At 40.2% G+C, this 26406-nt stretch overlaps 1 protein-coding gene across 1 annotated transcript in view; it reads left to right on the forward strand.

Annotated features, from left to right (window-relative positions):
* Positions 1–26406, forward strand: part of PLXNA2 (plexin A2) — a 1613917-nt gene that overhangs the window by 1255789 nt on the left and 331722 nt on the right. Inside the window, exons 18-19 of the mRNA XM_044077136.1 lie at positions 2482–2721; positions 17743–17886. Of these exons, the coding sequence (XP_043933071.1) occupies positions 2482–2721; positions 17743–17886 (384 nt within the window). The remainder of the gene's footprint in view (positions 1–2481; positions 2722–17742; positions 17887–26406) is intronic.

Below are 26406 nucleotides of genomic sequence, written 5' to 3' on the forward strand. Positions count from 1 at the left end.
ATGTCCTCCCTGTGGTCGCGTGGGTTTTCTCCGGGTTCTCTGGTTTCCTCCCACATCCCTAAGACATGGTGTAGGTGGATTGGATACTCTAAACTGGCCCTAGGTGTGACTGTGTGCCTTCTGTGGAAGGTTGGGTGCCGGGCTGGCAACTTGACACTGTAAAACTCCACTGCCAATCATTAGCGGACAGGTGATCTGCTGTGGCGACCCCTAACCGGGAAAAGCCGAAAGAAGAAGAAGAAGGGAACTAGGCTGTTTGTATATGCATTGTTTTTGTAGTCTGCTTCTCAGACAGTGTTAAACAAGCCCTATCATAATGATTTTCTCAGGATTGTTAGAAAGCACATCAGCTAATATATTTTTTTTAATTTTGTCATTTACAGTTACTCATATCTCTACAATATGCAGCAAACAGATTGCAGTGATGTTGATTTTTTTTTTTCATTTACTAGCGCTTGTTTTGTTATTGTTAGTTGCTCTGTTATTTCTGCTCCAGTGTCTGTAAATATTATAATATTTTTTTCTGAGCTATCCAGGCATCTAAACATTTGGCTGTAAAAGGGCAATGCAGACATTTCTGATCTCGTTAATGTTTTCCCTGAAAGAAAGAAACACTGAGATGAAAAATGTGGCTGCCTAGGCCCTAAAACATACATTAGTACAGCTGCAGACTGAAAGAATTATTGATTTTATTTGTTATAATATTACCACACTCCCCTGATTACCCTGGAGGAAATGTACTGTGTGCTGTAAAAGTTTTATTTATAGATTCAGAATGGCATTATGGGAAATTTTAAATGAAGCCTTATGAAGTCTTTCATCTATTTGCCCTCTGGTATCCCCACCCGCTTTTTAAATTTCTTGGCTTCTAAAAAGAAAAAAAAAGAAAATAAATTATTATCGATATTTGTTATTGAATCCCACTTGGAAAAGACAGTGGCTAGTACTACAAGCATGTATAATTTCTGAAAATAACAGAGGATTACAGAGAACCTGAAACAAATGTCGACAGTGACATCTGCTTGAACCCAGTCCAGTTACTCGGTAATTGCTTCAGGCTGCCTGTCTCTCAGATTAGAAATGTTTGTGTCTTTGGATTAAGTCTGAAACTGATAACAGGAGTTTCTGTATCTGATTGCCTGTAGGGTTATTTTGCAGAGCAAACATGGAGTATATCAAGCAGAAATCTTTTTTTTTAAACCCTTGGTTACTAAAATCAGAACTACCTTCCAACAAGTTACCTGTTTTCTGAGAAAAGACAAAAATCAGTGTATCCTTCCTTTTCTTTTGATATCACATTTGATCCCTTCATGTCATTAAGTAATTTCTTGTGCCAAACATATTGATACATCAGATTAAGTTTATGTAATTCAAATTGCCACTTCATAGAATTGTTATTTACTAGACATTTGCTTTTTTGTGCAACTTATGTAGACTGTTCACCCTGAACACTGGTTCAGTTTTGTTTTTAAAAAGTACAAATGAACACCACTGGCATGGAAGAAGGGCTGACAGATGTGATACCTGCAATTAAGTCTGATGAATTATACATGTTCTTTAGAGTTACTGATGGAAATAAGATCCATTTTATACTGTAGGAAATTCCAGCATCTCTCAGGCAGCTGGATGGCACACGTCAGGGTAGTGCTGGTGGGGCGCATGAGATGATGTCTTCCTCTGAATGGCTATGAGGATCAAAGTGGTACTCCTAAACTAGTCATGTACACTTATACTGACAGACTACTTTTACATAGTGGTCATTCACATGGACAGTTGAGATAGTCCTGTGATAAGTGAATATTTGTGTAAAGTGGTCATCCTATACAGGCAGGTTAGGAGAGGGGAAGGAGGTACAGTCAGAAAATATTAGGGATAGACAAGTAGTCTTTCTACTCCTTTATAGATAGGGTTAGGGAGCTCTAGGCTGGACTTCCAGAATGTATGGAAATGGAATCTATTGAGGTATTTAAGATCAAAATGGTCAGGTAGGGAAGAGTTGAGAAAGAGGAGAAAGGAACAGAAAGTTGGGGAGGCAGAATTTTGAATGTACTAGGCTTGTTGCCTCCTGCTATTAATCAAAGTTAATGAAATATAGTACTGTCCTGCTTGAAATAAGGTGTTCAGGCTGGCCAAAGTGAGTATGATACATGGGGGTGGGGGGGGTGGGGTCACAGTGTCAATGGTTAATGAAGCCAATGGCATTTGTGAAGTGAGTCTGAAAACAGTCCTATTACTCAGCTAATAAACTTTTTAAAAGTGTAAATGTGAGCATACAGACATTTTTCATCTTTACTCGAAACTGTGCTCATGTTTATACAAATATAAGTATAATTTATATTGCTGGTGATGTGGAAAATTCGGGGTGAAGAGCCAGGTGGCACACATCTTTCAGAGTCACACTTGTTATTAAGCATAGCATAACCTTTGAACTGTTATGAGTCTGTACTGACAGTAACTGCTTCTTTCTTTCTTTCTTTTCAGATATGCAGGGCTATAAATTCTACCACGCTTACCTGCATGGCCCCATCACTAATATCAGAGTATCAACCTGGCATAGATGGTGTTGAACATCCAGAAGAATTTGGCTTCATTTTCAACAATGTACAGTCCTTGCTGCTTTATAGTACCCATTCCTTTGTGTACTATCCAAACCCCACCTTTGAGCCTCTCAGCCCAAGTGGCATTCTGGAGCAGAAACCTGGATCTCCTATCATATTAAAGGTAGGTTTTACCAAGTGTCTTAAAACTATTGGCATCTTTCTGCTAGTTTTGTTTAATTTTCAGATGTATCCTGTTTGTCATAAATAATGCATAGCATCATCTGTATATCTTCATAAGACTGCCAGTTGAGAGGCATGATGTAAAGGTTTTAAAAAACTTAATTTATCAAAAAAGTACATTCAGCAGTCCAGTCCTCCAAAAGTTTGTGCTATTATTATCAATTTTTTCTCCCAGAGATGCAATGTTATTGTTTTTTTCTCAAGAAATAACTTGGAATTATCTGCTGTGCATTCCAAATTTTCTTGTTACTGCACATGAAGCTGATTTCACCTTCTCTCAGACACTAATTTGACAGACTGCACAGCAGCAAATGAAATATTTGTATTTTGTAAGCTTATTTTATAGGATTTCACCGCTGTGGGACAGCGGTAGCATTGTCACCTCACAGCAAGAGGTTCTCCCGTTCAATTCTTGGCTGGAGCACCTTCTGTGTGGAGTCTGCATGTCCTCCCTGCGGTCGAGTGGCATTCGAAAGACATGCGTGAATGGGCGTGCCTTCGTTGAAGGTTGGGTGTCGAGCTGGCACCTTGGCACCGTAAAAATCTACTGCCAATCATTAGCGGAATGGAGTTCCGCTGTTGCAACCCCTAACCAGGAAAAGCCAGTGTGCATCCATACAGCAGTGTTGGAGCTCAAAAGAGCTACCATGAGGGACTAGAATGCTCAACAGCAGATGTAGGTAACTCCAAATGACCTGATCAATACCACCTCACTTTCATCATGGGAGAATGAATGTACCAAATGTGATATCCAGGCAGGATAGAATAGGCCACAGGACTCTAGCATAGGCCACTCCCACCCCACCACCACCACAGAATGCATGCCCGATTTGTTCAGATGGAGAAGCCATCAAGTCCGTCCTGTGCAGTGAATAAAATATAAAATTATATCTGTTATGTGCTCTTGATTTGAGAGGTTTTCTTTCCCAAGATTGAGATTTCATGTTCCCAATTAGTAAGCATTTCATTGCACTGGTATGTATAAAATGCAACCATAGATATACAAACACATACACACACTGTTTCATGATTTATTCTTTTATAAAAGGCTTTTTGAAAGTTTTTTTAATACATTTTAGCTTTGGTTTTATTAAAATGAGGCACTTCATTATAGAGAGTCCAAGTTCACATTGTTGATTTGTTTTATCCATTTTATTATATACCCTCCTTTGTTTATTTGCTATATTCTTATTCAGTAAAACTACGAAAAAATAAAGCTTCCTAAAAGTCTTTCTGGCTGAAATTTCAGAACAGGAAAATATGTCCAACATTAGAATATTATAGTTTATGCATTTCCTTTTCTTTTTGGGGGGGGTGTAACTGGAGCTCTAGAAATAAACAGAAAGACGTATGGAATTTAAATGTCTGCATTGTTACAACTGGATAAAGAAAGGGCTCTATACTGATGAAAGTGTTAGTCATGAAATTGTGTGGTGTTTAGGGTTCAGCTGAGCACTTTTCATCTACACTGCAAGAACTGCAGACAGTAGCTTTTCCACTCATCTGATTGGCAGGAAAGTTGGTGCATATGGTCTCTCAGTGGTTGCAGCTCTGCCAGAAGTCATGTGAATGAAATGAACACAGAGATGTGTAGCAGGAAGGGAACCATAAAAATACACATTTGTAGGAAGAATGCCACTGTCATGTTATGTGTTAAGGGCAGTTAAGTCTGAACAAAATGTTATTAATCTTACTGTATCCAGACAGCTTACTTTTATTTTATTTGAAACCTGCATGAAAATATATTGCACCTTTCCAATATTCTAGTTATTTTTTATTCACCGGTATTTTGTGTTGTGGTAATTCTGAAACCATTTTGGAGTGGATTGCTTTAGTGTAAATAGAAAAAAAGACCCCTGTTTGCATGGTAGACCCACTCGTATCCCTTAAAGTCAAGTCAAAATCATTCAGAACTACACAGCAGTGTAGCTGAACGAAATTACAATGCTTCGTTCTCAGTGTAGGAAAGAATATTTACATTTAGACAGAGAAAAAAATAATATAATATCACAGTAGAATTTTAATGAGTAGCAGTTAGTAAATAAAGTAGGACAACAGTGACCCACACCCATCCCAGAACAGGAGACAAGGAAGACAAGGAACAATTTGTTTGTGTCTTTCGGCTTTTCCCGATTAGGGGTCGCCACAGCGGAACACCGGTCCGCTAATGATTGGCAGTTGATTTTTACGTACCGGCTTGCCAGGCCTGATGCACAACCTTCAATGAAGGTACACCCATTCACGCATCTCTCCACGCAGAAGACGCTCTAGCTGAGAATCTAACCGGACAGCGTCTTACTGTGAGGCGACAATGCTACGGTAATATTGTCAAAGTAAAATTGAAACAATAGCAGCATATCTATGATTAGACTGAATTATTGCACAGTTTGTATATTCCACTTTATAGTCCTTCAGTGTGGTAGATGAGCTACCTTAGTATTGCACTTGGTTATTACCCATCCATAAAATAAGCCACTTGATTGGCTAGTTATGTAACAGAAGTGGTTGAGAGTTTCGACAGAATCATGGTTCATTTTCCCAAGAGTTCAACAGTCTAATGAAGAGTGGAAAGAAACTGTTATTTAGTCTGGTGGTCTTACAGTGCAGGCTTCTGTATCTCCTGCCTGAGGAGAGATGAGTGTACAGACCATTGGCAGGATGCATTGGATCACTGGAAACCTTTTTGGCCCTGTCGATGTACCGACATTTATGTAGATCATCCAGAGGTGTAAGGGAGGTGCCAATGACTCTTTCTGCCGACCTTACAACTCTCTTGAGAGCATTCCGATCCTGATTGTTACAGCTCCCATACCAGACTGTAATTCTGTTGGTCAGGACACTTTCAATGGTGCCCCTATAAATGGTCTGAAGTATGAAGCTTGGTATTTTTTTGGATAAGTTCTCCGTGATATGAACACCCTTGAACCTTTCCACTGTCATCCCTTTGTCACTAAAGGTTTGTGTGGTACTTGAGATCTTCTAAAAGCAAAAATCAACTCCTTTGTCTTGCTGATATTCAGTGCTAGATTTTTGTTGTCATTGTTGTTGTAAGTTATACTGCTGAGAGCCTGAGTAATGGTTCATGGTTGGCAGGGAACATTCAGGGCATGAAAATATTAGGACAAGACCACCTCCTTGGTATAAAGGGATAAAGCCCAGATACATCACAGCAGATGACCCACGTTTGGAAAGTGACCCTGGGGCTTGTAGAGACTGTTTGTGGAGGACTGGCACTAGCAATTGCTGCTAGTGTCCTCATCCTGGGGAGATGGACGTGGTTCTGGCTTGCCACACAGGTGTGTGTGTGTGTGTGTGTGTGTGTGTCTGTGTGTGTGTGTGTGTTAAAGCCAGTGGAGACTGAAACTGCCAAGCCCATGCTGTCCCACGTGCATCACACTGTAAGCTGAGGGGAACATGGCATGCAGAGACGTTTCCTCTCAGAAGGCAACAGTAATAGGATACAGTATGTTGGTCACTGATTGTAACATTGTATTAACACTCATATGTGATTCTTACTGTGCTTACTTCAGCTGTTAACTCTCTATGTGTATGATAAAATGTTTATGCATTTTGTTGGATCGCTATGTGAATTTGTTTTGTGCCAGTTGGCTCGGGGGGAGGGGGTAGCTGAAATGGATCAAACACCAGTACACTAGCCTGGTAAATAAACCTTAAATAAATAAATGGAGCTCAGAGGCGAAGGGTACTCCTAGAGGTAGAGGGTAGGCCACATCATAGCACCAATAACCAGGCCCACATCCTACCATCGGACTGCCACCAACAGAGAGCTGATGGGGATTCCCTGGCACCAACAGTTGAAACTGTTCTCACCTTCCCTGCAAATTCCTGTCTAACTGATACAAATATGAGCCAATGAGCAGTCATGAGGCAGGTTTCTGTAGGGGCAAAATAAAATATTAGGACAAAGTTTTACATAATGCTACCTTAAATGAGTTGAATTTTTTTTTTATGTAGCAAGACTATAGGCAGCAACTAATATGAATATGGGAGCAGTACATTCTCTTGTGCAGAGATTTCTGGAGTGCTGACATTCTGTGCAGTGTCTCTCTCTCTCTATATCTATCTATCTATCTATCTATCTGTATATATATACGTGTGTGTGTGTGTGTGTGTGTGTGTGTGTGTGTGTGTGTGTGTGTGTGTGTGTGTGTGTGTGTTGCCTTGCTGTTTACAGGTTGTTTGTATCTTTCTTATATACATACACACACACACACACACACACCCACATATATATATATATATATATATATATATATCTGGGTCAGTAATCAAGGAGCCTAAATCCTCACCACTGACATACATTAGAGAGGGACATTCACTTGGAACAAAAATGGATATTCCTAATATTTCCAGATGCAGCTCTCTGCATCAAGCACAATTTCCCTTAAGAGCACACGGGGAACACACTCAATCTGGGGTCTGGGTTTCTTTATCTGTCTCCCTCCAGGATTCAAATAAGACTCCTGACTGACTCAGCTATAGAGTTGAGACCTCAGCTGAGTGTCCAAGCCAAGTTCTGCACAACTCTCTGTGTGAAACCAGTGCTTTGTGCCCCTGCTCCAAGCAGCTGATGCACACACTCTTTGAGATTTGATTTTCACACACACACACACGCACACACACACACACACACACACACACACACACACACACACACACACACACACACACACACACACACACACACACATACATACACACACCTGGGAAAGGATGGCACAGATTTACTAACTCTGCCCTCTTCTTCCCAGAATACAAGGTAGTTACACCTCCACCAGACACTCCAAAGCCAGCTACTGTAAGGCTCTTGCAAGGGTGCCCAATTATACCGAGTGAAATTAATGTTAATACATATGGTAGTGTTTAACAGATGCGGTAAGGCTTTCAGGAGTGGCCAGTGCTGTCACCAAATATATATATATATATATATATATATATATATATATATATATATATATATATATATGTACTCTCAGAGATTAAAATATTCTCTAAAAGACCAGCCACAATGAAAAGTTTAAATATATGTAATAATAAATAATAAAAGAACATTTACCCCTTGCTTTCTGCTGCTTTTATTTGGCTCTACTGCTGTATAACCCTGTCCTTTCAAATGGACTAGGGTCACTGATAACATGCTGAACTGCTGAATGAATATTTTGTTTTATTTAATGGAGCCTATATTGCCTAACTTATATTGTTCATAGCCTAATGTCTGCTGCTTTCCATTGTTAATCCCCTAAACCTAATCTTCCTCTACTTACTTTTTCCAGTCTCATCTAACCATAGCCTCTCTCTCTACTACTGTGCTTTGTTACACCCTCCTTTCTTCTCTAAACATCCCTTACTTTCTACCTTTCCCCTCTACATCTGCAATATTAACTAACTCAGTGTTGTCTCCCTCTCCTTTACAGTAATCCATCCTGGGTGTTCCCTCCCTGCTTTAAACGCAAAAGGAATAACTCCGGCCATCACCTGAAGACACCCTGAATTGGCCAGCTTGCCTGGTACTTAGAAAACTACTACTGATAAGACACCTCCCCAACAAGACTGTGTAAATGTATGTTGCTTAACACTAAGTAAATGTAGACTTGGATGTACTATCTATAGAGTTAGTCTGCCCTCCCGTGTGCGCGTTCTAGCAGCCTACCGCAGACTGTTTGCCCTCTCCCCCTTCTGTTATCACTACCCTAGAATATATTTAAACCTAAGACTGGTCCAACTATCCCTGCTGTTTGCTATCTCCTTCTACCATTAGGAGGCAGCATCTACCAATATAAATCCTAGATTGTTTGTGTTTGTGAATTTCGGCTTTTCCCGGTTAGGGGTTGCCACAGCGGAACTTCGGTCCGCTAATGATTGGCAGTAGATTTTTACGTACTGGCTTGCCAGGCCTAACGCACAACCTTCAACGAAGGAACGCCCATTCATGCATGTCGCTAAACAGAAGACGCTCTAACTGAGAATCGAACGGGCAACGTCTAACTGTGAGGCGACAACGCTACCGCAGCACCACCACCGCAGTCTTATTCTTTATAATCCCAACAAGTTTTATTTTTTCATAAACGGTTGTGAGTTAATATCCTTGGACTGTACATATCTTCTCCTTCCCTGATAAACCACCCTCTGTAAAGGCAGCCTTCATTTTCTGGCTGGAAATGTTTAGCTCATACCTTCCAACTATAGCCTTTAAACTCCTCTTTGCTGATACTTTTTCTGCCATACTCACCTCTAGTTTTCTTTACCACTCTGTTCGCCCTACAGGCTCATTCCACTCCCCTACCCGCCCCCAGTACTCCTAGCTTTATTCCTAGCTTACCCTACCCCCTCAGCCTAATTACTCAGTACCAGCTCCCCCTCATTACTCCTCCCACCTATAGCCATCCTTCTTAAACTCTGTAATTTGTACTCCACCCAATAATTATAGTCCCCTTCTCTTTTCCTTAAATCTCTAGAATACCGCCATCACTTTTAAACCCTTTCTTCTTCATAGCCTTCTCTATTTTCCTAACCACTCATACCACTCTCTCTTTGCTCCAACATGCTCTCCTCAAGTTACCACACCCTCCAGTCCCCCAGCCTCCTCTTTCTGTTCCTACTTCCCTTATACTATGCTACCTCATATTCCCCCTATGCTTGTCCAATACCACCTACAAAGACAACTACCATGCAAACCCAACTTCTCCCGCACTCTTACTCCCATTTCCACTCTATCTCCTCTTCTCTCATTCAGCCCAACCCTCTGCACCTATTCCACCCTAAACTCTTCTCCTCTAAAGTCAAGGCACTGTCACCTACTCCAATCTACAATCTACCAAAATCCATGCCTGACAGACCAATATGGCTAAAGGATATCTCATTTAACAGCCTAATCCAAGCTGGTGATATCCATCCTAACCTTGGTCCCACATCCATTGTTAACAACACTCATCCCTTACCCTCTTCCTCCTATCTCAACACCCTAAAGATTTTTACAATTAATGCACAAATGCTAAACAACAAAGTACACCAATTTCAAGCTTGGTTAAGCCATAACCAACCAGATATGTTAGCCATCTCCGAAACCTGGCTCAAGCCCTTTATCTCCGACTCTGAGATTCTGCCCCCAGGATTTCATTGTCTCAGAAATGACTGACTAAATAAAAAAGGTGGAGGTACCGCCATAGTCTACTCCAACCTTCTTACCGTAATTCCCCTCCAAATTCGAATTCCTCAATTCCAGAACACTGAACTAACTGCTGGAATTCTAAAACTAAATAAACATAAAAATATCTGCATCATTTCCCTATATATCTCACCTGGTAACAATATCTCTATACTCGAAAATATTCTTTTATGGGACTCTACTGAAATTAACTATGAAACTTATATCCTTGGTGATGTGAATATTGACTGAAATAAAATCAGTTGCCCCTCTCCCTCCCTATTCGTTAACCTCTATAACTTCACTCAAATAATCCTCTCCATCACTCGACCTAACAAAATAAACCCTCCCAGATCCACTATAGATTGGATCCTAGTCTCATATCCAAATAAAATAACCATTTCTGGCACAATTCCTGATAACTTTAGCGACCACCTTTCAGCCTTCATGCATCGCTCAACTAATTCCTCCCCATACCAGCATCAATACATTCAAACTCATAACCTCAGTAGCTTCAACCCAACTACTTTCTCAAATACATTCAAACAAATGAACTGGCAAATTCTAAACATCCTTCTGCTTGACAAGGCTATAGAATACTTCATCTCTGTCTTCCTTGATACTTTAAACTCACTAGCTCCACTAAGAAACAAAAGGATAAAAACTAAAACTGCTTCTTGGCTATCCAAAGAGACAAAACAGATTATGCACCACAGAAACAAACTATGGAAGCTTTACCAAAACAATAAACTGGACAATACCTTGCTCCAATATAAACAGCTCCGCAGTGGTGCAAAACGACTAATCACCAAAGACAAAAAATCCTACTATATTAAACTTCAGTCCAACAACAATAAAAACCCCAAGAAATTCTGGAACTCAATAAACTCACTCCTCAGTCCAGGCTCCAAGAATAATCTCTGTTCTGACCCAAGTAAATCTGACCTCGAACTAGGCCCTGAATTTAACTCATTTTTCATAGAAACTATTACCACCCACACCAAGACATTTCCCAATAATAACCCAACTTCTCTACACTCTCCCTCTTCTAACTCACCTCATCTGTTTGAACTCAAACCCATCTCCACTAACTTTATAAAAAAACTTTTGTCCAAACTTAAACCTTGCTCTAACACCCCCGACAGTATTCCCTCTTCCTTCCTAAAGTGTGCTGATGGTATTGCTCTCCCAATCAGCATCATTATCAACCGATCCATAAAAGAATCATACGTCCCCAAACTCTGGCACTCAGCTTATATTCTTCCTCTTCCTAAAGGAGGCAAAAATACCAGCATCTCAAACTTTCTCCCCATTGCTTTGCTCTCACCAATCTCCAAAATCCTAGAAAAATGCATCCACCTCCAACTTATGCCTTTCCTGACCCAAAACAATCTTCTCACTCCTACCCAGCACGGCTTCCGTCTAGGCCATAGCACAATAACCGCTCTACTCTCTTTCCTAGAAACTGTCAATCAAGCCCGAGATTCTGGACACTTAGTTTCTACTGTTTTACTCGATCTGTCCAAAGTCTTTGATACTGTTTCCCGCAAACACCTTCTCTGTCATCTCTCAAACCTTATTCTTTCACATAATGCTTTATCCTGGTTCTCCAGCTATCTATCAGACAGATCACAGGCAGTCAAATGGAAGAACTCCATCTCTTCCTTCCTATCTACCCCAACTGGCGTACCACAGGGATCCATCCTTGGGCCAATGCTTTTTAACATCTTCATCAATAACTTTCATACTGCTATTCCTGATGCTAAAATCATTCAATACACGGACGATTCAACCTTAGTCTGCTCTGCCTCAAACCTCTCTGAATTGCTGACTAAAACCCAAACAGCCTTCTCAACAACTGAAAACTGGATGCACCAAAACAACCTCTCTCGCAATGCAAATAAATCAAAGATTCTACTATTCCCTCCCACAAAGATCCTCTCCTACGATAAAAACAACTTCAAAGTCTATAGTCAAACCAACTCACCTATAGAAGTGGTCCCCTCTGCCAAACTACTTGGCACTACTGTTGATGAATACCTCAAGTTTGATATTCATATTCAACAAAATATTAAGAAAACCCACCAAAAGCTAGGTGTGCTGTATAGGAATAATCGCTTTCTCTCCAACTCTACCAGGCAAACTCTGGCCTCGACTTATCTTCTTCCTTCCTTATTATACGGCGCCCCTCTCCTAACCAACCTGTCCTCCTCTATCATCTCTAAACTACAAAACTGCTACAACAAAATCTCTAAATTTGCCTCTAAATCTAAAAATACCACCATCACTGCCTTAACCTACAATCCCAGAATTGGCTTGAACTCCCAAACTACCTAGACTATCTCCAACTCACTACTGCACATAGACTCATATTTCACCCAACAAAATGTCCCGCTCTAACATCCTTCCCCCTTATTCACCCAACAGAGCTCTCAGATCTGAAAATCAGAACTTATTTACGATACATAAACCTAAACGTCCTGCTGGCCAACATCTCCTATCTTTCTCACTAGGCAAAAAATGGAATTCCCTTCCCTCCACGCTAAGAACCATACCAAACTTAGAAAACTTCAAAACGCAACTATTCAAACACCTGTCCACTAAATGGAAATGTACCTGCCTTCACCCAACCTAATCCAAGGGGGTTCTCTCTCTGGTTCCCAAGCTCTACAACTCTCATAGTTATCTTCCTATGAGCCTTTCTAAGCTCTCAACAATGTTATAGCTTCTTTCTAAGCTCTCAACAACTTCTACAGCTACCCTCACACAGCCCAACCTTGTAAATATTGTAAATAGCATTCTACTGTTGATTTGTGTATGCAAAGCATATTTACATTTTCTTAAAAGATTTGTATGTAAACTGTTTTCACACCTAACACATTTCAAACCTCCACCCTTCCAGAGTAGCAATTAGTTCACCCCAATGACAATTTTTTATTTTTTTTATTTTTTATTTTTTGCAGGAAGCTTTCTAGTACAGATGTTTTGTCTCTGGCTACATTGAGAACTGTAAGATACAATCTTTACGGCCGAAGCCAAGTAATTTAATTTCAAACTATTTTCAAAGTTTGAGATTAACCTCTTCTCTTCCAGTTAAAACATATACATTGAAGCAGTTACAATCATGCATGTATATTTCTTTTTCTGTCCAGCACAGCACACTATTGGTACATTTTTAACACAAGCAGCTTTACAAAGACAATTTTCAACACGAGCATCTGTACAAATCAGTTTAATATATGAATGAGATGTAATTCTTTACAAAATTCAAGCTAGTTATGCTGGCATATGTTACACATACACAGCCCTACTTTTCGTGGCACAGCTGACAATACCTCACATCATCGCACACACACACACACACACACACACACACACATATATATATATGTGTGTGTGTGTGTGTGTGTGTAGGGCAATGGATTGAATGGAAAGTACCCTGACACTCAGTAGATCAACATCCTAATGTCAAAGCCATTGCATATGCTCTGGGGATGATCCCAGAGTAAACTAAACCAATGGCAAGGGTTTTTTTGCAGGGGGGGGGTCAAGCCCTCACCCTGCTAATTGTATATACCAAGTCCAAGATCGCACAGTCCCTTGGAAAAGGAAATATTCCCCTACTCAGGGACTGTTGATCTCACCCACCTATTTACCACCTATCTGTAGCGACAAAATGGAGTTGCTCTACTGGGTGTTGGGGCATTGTCTTGTCAATCCAGTGCCTGGGACATATATACATATATACATACATCTATATATATATGTGTGTGTGTGTGTGTGTGTGTGTGTGTGTGTGTGTGTGTGTTTCTTTTTTTATTGACCTGGAAAAAAAGTCACTGTGTGTGATCAAAAATGAGCTAATCACATGTAGTGGCTATTTAGTTCTGTGAGAGATTGTGGTACATTGGGTATTGGGAAATTTGCTCTTTCCCCACTGTAGTGTGATCATGGAGTTGGTCTGTATAATTAGCAGGGGGTGTGGGGTGCAGAAGTGCTTTTTCTCTTTTTTTAATTGGCTGATGATCAAGCATTAGTACTTGATCATGAGCCACTTGTTTTATAATTTTTGATATATGGACTCACACACACACACACACACATACATATATATGTGTGTATATATATATATATATATATATATATATATATATATATATATATATATATATATATATATATATATATATATATATATATATATACACACATATACACACACACACACACACACACACACACACACACACACACACACACACACACACACACACACACACACACACACACACACACACTCACACAAAAGATACATATACATACAAAAGAAGGGAATATATGTGTACGTGTAAACACATAACCATACAAATATGTGTATATATACACACACACACACACACTCATACTCAAACACACCTAGTCTGATATAAATACACAAAATTAATTCATAGTTCGCCAAAACTACTATTTCATTTAATATATTCTGTGGCACATTCTGAAATTTTGACTGTGGTATTAAAAGAAAAAGCAAAAACAACTTTGGAGACTTGTTTTGCTAACTATGTGCACTGTGCTTAGCAGACTTGTGTAACCTGATAAGAAAAATAAGAAATATTGATACCAAATTACATGAATTATACATTACTTTACATCCATTGAAAAGAAAAACAGTAACAATATGGTTAGCAGAATTTAAGCAATAGAGAGATTGTAATAAATGTAGGTTGTGGTAATTTCAATGTTGTTTGTTACCATGACAGATCTTCCTTTTGAGAAACGGGTGGTTAGTTACCAGGAAAGAATGCTGCTTTTTGTATCAGTTTCTATACTAATAAAGTGCCATCACCTTGTCCTCCCCCCATGTTATTTTATCAGGTGCCCCGTGTTGTTGTCTAATCACGACAGATAATTCTGTGACCATCATTTTAGTTTCTACCATCTCACTAGCTTGTTAGTCAAACATGTAAATAAATGGTTAATTTAAAATGTTACAAGAAAAAAAAAACATTCACATTACAGGAACTCTTTTCTTAAGAAATGTGGTATTGTTTGGAATTATTGATTAGCTCAGAGCAAAGATTCTATTGACCTACAAGGTAATGACCCTGGCAGTGCCTGTGGTCACATTTGTCACGGCCTTATTGTTTGACTTGTCACATGAGGGATAGAAGCCCAAAGGCAGCAGCAAAAAGGTCCGTGACACAAACAAGAAATCCACAAATCCCTTAGTATATCTGAACAAATCAATCACTAAGATAGAAACTGTCCAGGGGACCCAGAGCTGTTTGTTTCTGTCCCAAAGTCAAAAGTACAATGTTTAAAGAGAACGTTCTAATGCTTCCTGACTGATTACTTTGAAAGTAAAAGCAATCTCAGGCATTGTGCCTTAAATTTAAAACAAATCTTCAGTAAATACTCAGCACTGTCATTTAAAGCTGTGAACCCTTATGTTAATGTTCATTTTGAGAAAAGATAACATGCTTCTGCTAGTATTTGGATTGCAGTAGGTATAAACTGAACCGTTACAACACAGAACTCATCCAGAATGTAAAATTGGGTTAAAACCTCCTAAATATTTTGTATAACTTTGCTTTTTACTTTTACGTTATTCATAAAAAGTACAGTTGTATGTATTGTTCCTTGTATAAATATATATATATATATATATATATATATATATATATATATATATATATATATATATGTTACAATATTTTGCTATGCAGTTATATATTTGTCAGCACAGGTTGGATTGGTATGTGCATATAAACATCTCAGCATTTGCTGGCTGTAGGCAACCTTGATAAATCTCTTCAACTTGCTTTAAGTAATGTTGGCAACAAACACAATTCCTGGCAAAAATGGCAGTAGCAAACAGAGGGATTTTTTTGTCACCTGAAAGCAGTGGAAGTCTTATACTTGTTTTATATTTGTGAAAATAGTTGTTTTCTTAAGATGCAAAGCTTTTTAAAACTGATTTAATTATTTGGAATTTGCAGTACCTTTGATTAAAGTCAGTGCTCCCATTATCCTCTACCTTAATCTCTCCAACCTGTTAATTTTTCTGTCTGGCAATGATGCTAGTAAACTGTAGGCACCAGCTTGTTCATAGTTCTACTGTTTTTTCAGAAAAGCCAACAATTTCTATTTAAAATATTAATTTCACTTTTAAAGAAAACTAGCAGTTATCCTAGCAGTATTCCAAATTGACTTTATTAGACAAAATGACAAAACAGTACAGTAAAAGAATATGCAGTGTGACAGCAAATTGTGTGTACACTGAGGATAGGGTAGCTAATGCACCTGTGATGTGTGACAGTACAGACAAATTGTGTGTACACTGAGGATAGGGTAGCTAATGTACCTGTGACGTGTGATACTTAGTTCAGACAAATTGTGTGTACACTGAGGATAGGGTAGCTAATGTACCTGTGACGTGTGACACTTGGTACAGACAAATTGTGTGTACACTAAGGATAGGGTAGCTAATGTACCTGTGATGTGTGACAATACAGACAAATTGTGATGTGTGACAATACAGACAAATTGTGTGTACACTGAGATAGGGTAGCTAATGTATCTGTGACGTGTGACAGTACAGACAAATTGTGTGTACACTGAGGATACAGTAGCTAATTTCATGTGACGTGTGATACTTGGTACAGACAAATTGTGTGTATGCTGAGATAGGATAGCTAATGTACCTGTGAAGTGTGACACAGTACAGACAAATTGTGTGTACACTGAGATACGGTAGCTAATGTACCTGTGACATGTGACATAGTACAAAGTATGTGTACACTGAGGATAGGGTAGCTAATGTACCTATGACGTGTGACACTTAGTAGAGACAAATTGTGTGTACACTGAGATAGGGTAGCTAATGTACCTGTGACATGTGACTTTTACATCAGTACAAATTACATTATAAAGGAGAGCAGTCTAGCTCATGTGGCACAAAGATATATAAAAGAATTTACAAGGAAAGTATTAAATGTGATTTATTGAAGTCACTGAAGTGTTTCAATGTGTGGTGGCTTAAATTTTATGCAAAACATAAAACAACATCTTGCAATTATTTTTTATGACATTAGTGGAAAAGTGATGTGAAAAGGCAGAAGAAAAGCTGTAAGATCCTGGGCTGAGCTGAAAAAGTTATTTTCTAGTAAAAGAGAGAGAACGCATTGTTATCCTATAGTGACAGTGGATGAGACCCCATCTTAAATGCTATTTAGAGGTCTGGAGCATTATCTTTGCAGTGGTGGTGACAGCTGAGGATGTTAAGATGAGAACATTCATAATAGGCCAGTGTTGGAATCAGAAGTTACCTGAAGACATCATAAACTATGTAAACCCATGAGTAAAGAAAAAGACAAGAAAGTACAGTTTGTTACTAAAAGAAAATTGACACTAATGTAATTTGAGAATGCATTTTTCCCCTAGACACAGTTGTGGATTCATGAAGCAGCCTCAAATAATGGAGAGTTCAAGATGGCATGTGGCATACATAAAGCTGTATTCAGCCATTGTAACAGGAAGCAAAAAGTTAGCTACTTTTGAAAAGATATGTATCAGGCCAGGTTATGGGCACGGTGAGGGAACATTCCTTAATCTGTTATGTTGTTTGAAAGGCTTTTGTAAGTCTATGTGTGGGTATTTTTTTTTGTACTGCCGAATAGAAGTAAGAAAATGATGGTCACTGGTTGTTTACTTAAGTCATATTTCATTGGCAGGACAGTTCTGTAAAATAGTCCTTTCCACTGATCTTTGAATGTGTTTCACATTTTGTATTATTAGGGAAGAAACTTGTGTCCTCCTGCCTCCACTGGTGCGAAGCTGAACTACACAGTTTTGATTGGAGAGACCCCGTGTGCAATTACTATTTCTGAGACTCAGCTGCTGTGTGAGCCCCCAAACCTTACAGGGCACCACAAGGTTCTGGTAAGGTGACCTTATTCCTAGTTTTGTACATTTAGAAAAATGTAATTATACTGTGTATATAATTAGATAAACAGAACCCTGACATAAACTGTATGCATAATTAGATAAACAGAACCCTGGCATACATAGTAATGATTTACATCTCTGGATCTGCAGCTCTGATTCATTTCAGCACCTCTCTCATTGCTGTGAAACCTTGCTTTTAATGTTAGGGTTATTACAGAACATTCTAGGTTGTTTAATACATGTTTCTTAAGCCATTTAATAACATTTGGATGGATTCCATCAGGATCAGAGACAGAACCCTTATTACTGTGAAGATCAAGTGCTATGTCTATGTCTAGGTGTAACTGTACAGTCTTACCAAAACTGTATCAAAAACAAATCCTCTATCTTAGCTTTAAAAATGAAGAGCAAAATGTATTGGAACCTAAAGTTAAAATAAATTAATCAATGACAAACTCATTAGTAAGTAGAAACAACAGACTTCTGAGAACCTTTTAAAGTACCAATATAATCAAAGAATATGTTACTAAATGTGATGATTTATGTCTGATTATTTTAAATGTTAGCTGTAGATATCCACAAAGCTGTTTAATACATTAAGAACCTTGTTTTCTTCATATTTAGGTCTATGTTTTCTGTGTGTGTGTGTGTGTGTGTGTGTGTGTGTGTGTGTGTGTGTGTGTGTGTGTATATATATATACATATATATATATATATAGTGTTTGTTTTTTATGTATCAGTGTCTTTGTATTTTACCTCTAATATTGCTTGTTTTAGAAATATTAAACATTTCTCTGAATATAAGCATAAATCACAGGCATCAAATCCTTGTGTGACAGCTTCCTGATCAGTATGCAACAGAAAAGTCAGCAGCCATATAATAAATACCCTTTCTAAATGCTCTAAACACACCATCTGTTCTTTTTGTGACATATAATTTGATTGCAACATGGGAGAGGGTTTTAGCATCTTAGGAATTTTAGAATATGTAGAAGATTAGTTAAAAGTCAAAAAACCTGCTCTAGGACATGATAAGTAGCATAACAGCTCAGTAGTGGTTGTTTTATTTTGTTTTATTTGTATTTGTTGACAGTAACGTCTCTTTGTCACAGCTGTGGGGCTTAGCCCTGACTTTTGGTAACTGTCCATGTGACTCTTGTATGTTCTCATTTTATCTACATCTTCCAGCTCATGCAAAAAAAAAAATGATGGCTGGTGTAGCTCTACTTAACATATTAATAAATGATGAATGCATTATGCTTCTTTTGTGTAGCAAGTGGACAGAACATATACTGGGCTGTGAATATTAAAAATGTGGTTTCATATTGACTAGTGTATGTTAAGATACTCTAAAAATAAAATATATTAACTGGTATATAGCTACTACCTAAAACAAGAAACATTTGATGAATACATCCCATTCTGTTGTATTTCATTACATTTGCTTGGTGGAAGGAGACAATGCACTTTGCAACATCTTCTGTAACTGCCTTCACGTAGTCATTCTCCACTACCTACACCATTCATTGAGTCTGCATTCCTGTCCCTCAAGAAGTCTTTTTACAGAACCAAGTAGTAGTCAGTCCCTCTAATGTGCTTCTTCTGCTTCCTCTTTCTCATATATCCTTCCTGTCAGCACATTATTTTCCCCTCTCCCTGACCTAATGCAGTGCATCCGTACCATACCCCCACCCCTATCTCTGATGTGTACCCTTACCATGCCCCACCCCTGTCTCTGATGTGGTCCCTTACCATGCCCCACCCCTATCTCTGATGTGCTCCCTTACCATGCCCCACCCCTATCCCTGATGTGCATCCTTACCATGCCCCACATCTATCTCTGATGTCTACCCTTAGCATGCCCCAACCTCATCTCTGATGTGCTCCCTTATCATGCCCCACCCCCGTCTCTGATGTGCACCATTACCATGTCCCACCCTTATCCTTGATGTGCACCCTTACCATACCCCACCACTTTATCTGATGTGCATCTTTACCATGCCCCACCCTATCTGTGTTGTGCACCCTTACCATGCCATCCCCCTGTCTCTGATGTGCACCCTTACTATGCCCCACCCTTATCTCTGATGTGCAACCATACCATACCACACCCCTATATCTGATGTGCACCCTTACTATACACAAGCCTGTCCCTGATGTACACACTTATCATGCCCCACTCCTTTCTCTGATGTGCACCCTTACCATTCCCCGCCCTTTTATCTGATATGCACTTTTACCATGCCCCACCCCTTTATCTGATGTGCACCTTTACTATGCCCCATTCCATCTGTGTTGTGCACCCTTACCATGCCCTGCCCCTATCTCTGATGTGCAACCTTACCATGCCTCACCCCATCTATAATGTGCACCCTTACCACCCCTGTCTCTGATGTACACCCTTACCATGCCCCACTCCATCTATGATGTGCACCCTTACCATGCCTCATCCTTATCTCTGATGTGCTCCCTTCCCATGCCCCACCCCATCTGTGATATACACCTATACAATGCACCCCACCTCTTTTCTGATGTGCACGATTACCATGCCCCACCCCATCCCTCATGTGCACCATTACCATGCCCCACCCTATCCCTGATGTGCACCCTATCCATGCACCACCCCTTTCTCTGATATGCACCCTTACCATGCCTCACCCCATCTGTGTTGTGCACCCTTACCATGCCCCGTCCCTGTCTCTGATGTGCACTCTTAACATGCCCCATCCCATCTTTGTTGTGCACCCTTGCTGTGCCCTGCCCATATCTCTGATCTGCACCCTTACCATGTCCCACCCCTATCTTTGATGTGCAACCTTACCATGCCCCACCCCTATATCTGATGTGCACCCTTACAATGCCCCACCCCTATCTTTGATGTGCTCCCTTATCATGCCCCACACCTTTCTCTGATGTGCACCCTTACCATGCCCCACCCCATCTATGATGTACACCCTTACCATGCCCTACTTGTTTCTCTGATGTGTACCCTTAGCATGCCCCAGCCCTGTGACACCCCACCACTGGACCTGTAATCAAGGAATCTCAATCCTCACCACTGGTAACAGTGAGAAGTACACTGGGAAGATGACAAGTACATACACAGTATTTCCAGGTGCAGCTATCTGCATCAAGTGCAGTTTCCCTTAAGAGCACACAGAGACCACAGTCAGTCCTGGGCTGGTTTCTCCCTCTTTCTCCAGATCCCCAGTAAGACTCCTCACTGGCACAGCTATAGAGTTGAGTCCTTAGCCAGGGTTCCAAGCCAAGTCCTCCAACATTCTCTCTGTCCAACCAGTGCCTGCCCAAGTAGCTGACACACACACACACACACACACACACACACACACACACACACCTAGAAAAGGTTAGCACAGGTTTACTAGCTATGCCCCCTTTTGCCCAGACTATAAGGTAGTTTTCATTGCCACCAGAACCCTTCTGCCGGCTACCTTAAGGCCCTTAACAAAGGGTGTCCAATCTTACTGCGCAATATTAATATTAATATTATTACAAATGGTAGTTTGACCAAGAGCAAAGCTGTTGGGAGTGGCCCACACAATGTCACCAAATAAACATGCAAGTACTCTCAAAACTTAAATATCTGTGCACAGATCAGCCACAGCCACAATGAAAGGTTTAAATATATTAATAATAAATAATAAAAGAACAAGATAATATTAAATATATATTCACAGTGACATTAGAGTTCAAAACCACAGGAAATATTTAAAACAACATTGCAGGACAGTCTCAAATAAAGAAAAATATCTAAATTGAGCTTCACTATATTCCTGACATTATCTAAGAGAATTACTGTACCCTAAAAAACTTACTTCATTAGAGCAAGACAGATGTGGTGAATGGATCATTTCATTGTTGTTAGGTCCAAGACAGAATGCAGAATGCTCTGTCTCATTAACAGACTTCTCAAATTAATATCTAAAATATTACTGCTGGGATAGCTGGCAGAATGACATCACTTCTTGTCACCTGACCCTAGTTCCCAGGCAAAACAACCATTGATGGCAACTGATACCATTTAGCATCTACCTGTAAAAATATACAGACAAGGACTTCTCCTCAGATTTCTGGCAGATGCTGGAAGTCATATAACAATGCATTCCTTCATGCTTTCAAGACTAGTAATTAGTTCACCCCAAAGACAATACAGAACGTTTCTAGTACAGACATTGTGTCTCTTGCTGCAGTGAAAACTGAAAGATACCATCTTTTATGGCCTAGCCATAAAGTAATTTAATTTGTTATTTTTCTAACGTTTACTAGACTGAGGTTAACCTTCTGTATTCCAGTTTCCACTGTTAAAATATATACATTTATACAGTTACAATAGTGCATGCACATTTCTGTTCTCTTCCAGTAGGGTACACTGTGGTTACAGTTCAAACACAGTACTCTCCAAATGCCTCTCAACACACACATCTGGACAAGCAGTTTGATATACTATACACATGACATACAGTTCTAATACATTTGCACAAACATCTTGTATAAATCATTTCAGTATTTACCAATGACATATAATTATTTCCAAAATTCCAGCTAGCAGTGCTGTCAGTATCTCCTTTTGTCACATCCCCTATCTTTGATATGCACCCCTGCCATGACCCACTCCACCTATGTTGTGCCTCCATACTGTCCACCACCCCTATCTCTGATGTGCACCCTTACCATGTCCCACCCCTATCTCTGTTGTGCACACTTACCATGCCCCACCTCATCTATGTTGTGCACCCTTACCATGCCCCACCCATAGCTCTGATGTATACCCTTACCATACCCCACCCCTATTTCTGATGTGTATCCTTACCATGCCCCACCCCACCCCATCTATGATGTACACCCTTGCCATGTCCCCACCTCATCTCTGATCTACACCTTTGCTATGCCCTACCCCTATCTCTGATGTGCACCCATGCCCCACCCCTATCTCTGATGTGCACCCTAACCATTCTCCACCCCCATCTATGATGTGCATACTTAACATGCCCCACCCCCTATCTCTGATGTGCACCCTTGCCATGCCCCACTCCCATCTCTGATGTGCACCCTTACTATGCCCCACCCCTATCTCTGATGTGTACCCCTACCATGCCACATCCCATCTCTGATGTGCACCCTTACCATGTCCCCACCCGTCTTTGAGGTGCCCCCTCCCTATCTCTTCTGTACATTATGCCATGCCTGTTCCCCATCCCTTCAGTGCACCCATGTCTTACCACCTAGCCATTTCTTCTAAGCACTGATGCCATGCCCAGTACCCATCTGTTCTGGCACCCTTATCATGTCCATTACCCATCTCTTTTGGGCAACCTTAGCATAGCTCCCCTCCCTTTCCCTTCTGCACACCTATCCCACTCCCTTTCCCTTCTTCGCATCCAAGCTATGTCTCATCCTCATCATTGTGGTTGCTGCCCTTGAGATTTTCTTCTGGAAGTACTACTTAACCTTATCCTCAGGAATCTTTCCATGCTTTCCCTGCCACTGCTGTTAAACTTACAGGCCTGTTGTTCCCTTGATTTTTCCTGATCCCCTTATTCCTTAGCAAGGTACTTGCCAGTGATGTCTTGCAGATCTCTGTTAGGGTGTCTGACAACACTCTGGAGAGAGAGAGAGATTGATGATGAAGTTGTCAAGCCCGCCCGCTAAGAGCTACCAATTCCCTCTGTACATTGTCCTTCTCGGTCCTGATGTCTGTCCACTGTTTCCCCATGCTTTCTTGTGTGAAGATTGATGCAGAGCATTCATGCTGGTCCTCTGCTTTTTCTCAGCTTTCTGCAATCCTCCTCACATTTGGTTAGCCTGCTGTAGTCTGTCTGTCTCTCTCTCTCTCTCTCTCTCTGTCCTTTCTGTTGTGCTCCTTCAAATCTGTTTTGCTTTTTAATCCCTTCTGCCAACCCCATTTCAAATTTCCCCTTTGTTGCTGTCACCACCATTACTGCTGCCAGCAGCACCTCTCATTACCACTTCTTTTGTGGTAATGGGTGTGTCACATTCCTGTGTAGTTGCTCTGGCCTTGTCAATTTTTGTAGCTTCCATAGACATTTGTCAGTAGAACTGGGAAGTCAAAACCTGACTTATTCTGATAGTTTATTTGCTTGCTCAGTTTATTTTGCAGTCTCTTAACTCATCCTTAAGCTACCCATGAACAGGATAATCCACACTTCTTATATCCCACTTCATGATGCTTGCCTTTGTATTTTTAACATCAGCAATGGGAAGTCATTGCTGTGAGCACTTATCCATCCGCATTTCTTATTGATTTCCTTTTTCTTGTATTTTCTTTCATGGCTGCATCTTCCACTCTCTTACTTCATCATACTGTGTGCCTTACCACTTGCCTGTATTTCTCTGACAACCTCTGTCCATGTTCTGTTCTGTCTTTCTTTCCCTTACATTTTCCTGTTCAACTGTATCTTTTGACTTCCTGATGCTTCAGTTTTTCTAGTTCTGTTTCGACCTTTCTCATCTTACTAGCCTGTGCCCTACCATCTCTGGGTTCCATGTTGAGCCACAAACCTCCCCCATTCTCCTGCATACCACACATCCTATTGTTTCTCAAGGCTGCCTGAGCCAGGCCCCTGTCCATCGTGGGGTCCATCATTTCTGTCGTACTCTTCTCGACCAGCTACATCCTGCTTCTTTCATGCTTCTCCCTCAGTTTTCTTTCATTTTACTTTTATAGAGACATCTTTCTTCCAGCACCTAGTTAGTCCTTTCTACCTTTCAGATATACATGTCTGTGTTATATGTGTTTGTATGTGAAACTTTTTTCCCAGGCCTCTGCTGAAAATGGGTACTTGCCCAGTTGGACTTTCCCAGTAAACAAATAATAAATAAAAATTGGTAAATGGCCTTTCTTTCTTTAACCCTATTGTAGGTCTGCCAAGACCAGTATATTATATTTTGGGGGATTTTCCCAGTCACATATGTTTTCTTCAAATGGATACTATAGCATGGTTTGCAACTTTTACATCTAGCTGGTAGCTTTGTGATTCACCACAACAAAAATGGAGCCGTGAAATGGGGAGTGAGACCTTTTGCTTGACAACATATTTTTCGTTTAAACAGAGTGAGTTGGATGTCCCAGGAGACTGCTGTATGGGGCAAAAAAAGAATGAGCCCACATAGTATGTGGTTATACTACAGTCTATGAGAACCGCTGCCATTACAGTCTAGTAGGCTAAGCAGCACCCTTGTGTGTGTCCTAAGCAGAGCATCTGAGCTGCCACTGACCGCCAACAGCACTGTTATTAATCCATGCCTGTAAGCTAGAATTGAAGTTAAGCAGCTTGCTAATGTACTCATAGCGATGGATACGAGCAGATGGGGAGAAATGGAGAGAGCCAGTATTTTACAATAAATATTTGTACATCTGGAAGCAGTCTAGGAATTGGCCAGCTTGTAAAATGTGCATAATAAACAAATTCTGAAAATGATCTTAGAGGGTGGCTTTTATCCAGATCTGCATTTAATTGTTTCATGCATCAATTTCCTGGCATGTAACTGCTGTCTTACAGTTGTTGTAAGCAGATATGTAGTATGTGATCTGTCTTTGTTTTGGCTGACTAGGAAGGTTTAACATCCAGGCAGGCATCAGTGACTTGTAAATCTTCTATGTGTTTATGTCTAATGTGTTTATCAAACAATAAAGCCTGAGGCTGTTGTGCAGGTGCTTCCAGAATTGGGTTTCAGCTCTGGTGCATCATGCATTGCTCCGACTCTGTTAGTGCAGGGACAGCATGAAAGGAAAACCATGTTATACACAGTAACTGCATTATCAGTGCATATGAGGTAGTTATTGCTGTGACTCTGTTAGTGCAGGGATAGCATGAAAGGAAAACCATGTTATACACAGTAACTGCATTATCAGTGCATATGGTGCAGTTTCCATTTCCAGTTAGATACAGGCACTTTACAAGTACAGCTGAAGAGACAGGGATGACAGCATGTGCTCTTTCATTTATACTGCACCATACTGTTAACATGTAAATGTATTCAAATATATATTCATTCAATCTTTCACTAATTCTCTCCTTAGTTCATTTCAGGGTCATTGGGGAAACAGATGGAAGCAGGTCAGACAAACTATTCCTGAACTCATCGGCATCTCATTGTAGGATATGCACAGATACAAAAAATGCACTCAATTTGTAGGATTATCAATGTACACTTGGCAGGTGTTTGAAATGTGGGAGGGATCGGATTACCAGGTTGAAACCCATTAGGACAAAAGTAGGACGTGCAGACATACACTGAAGTAATCTCGGCCAAGAATCAAACCAGAGATCTAAATGCTGGGAGGGAACAGTGTTAGCAACTGTTCCAATGCACCACCCTGAGATTAGTAAAACAAGTTACCCATAATGCCATCAGTCTCTGCAAGCACATACAATCATGCTGTCCACTTGCTAGTTACTTAATTCCTGTGGTAAGGCTAATTTTGGTCTGTATCTAACTAGTCTTTTAATGTACATTTTAGGTTGAATATAT

Source organism: Protopterus annectens, chromosome 7.part0 (assembly GCF_019279795.1).
Source record: "Protopterus annectens isolate FY-2018-M chromosome 7.part0, PAN1.0, whole genome shotgun sequence".
Taxonomy (NCBI): Eukaryota; Metazoa; Chordata; order Ceratodontiformes; family Protopteridae; genus Protopterus; species Protopterus annectens.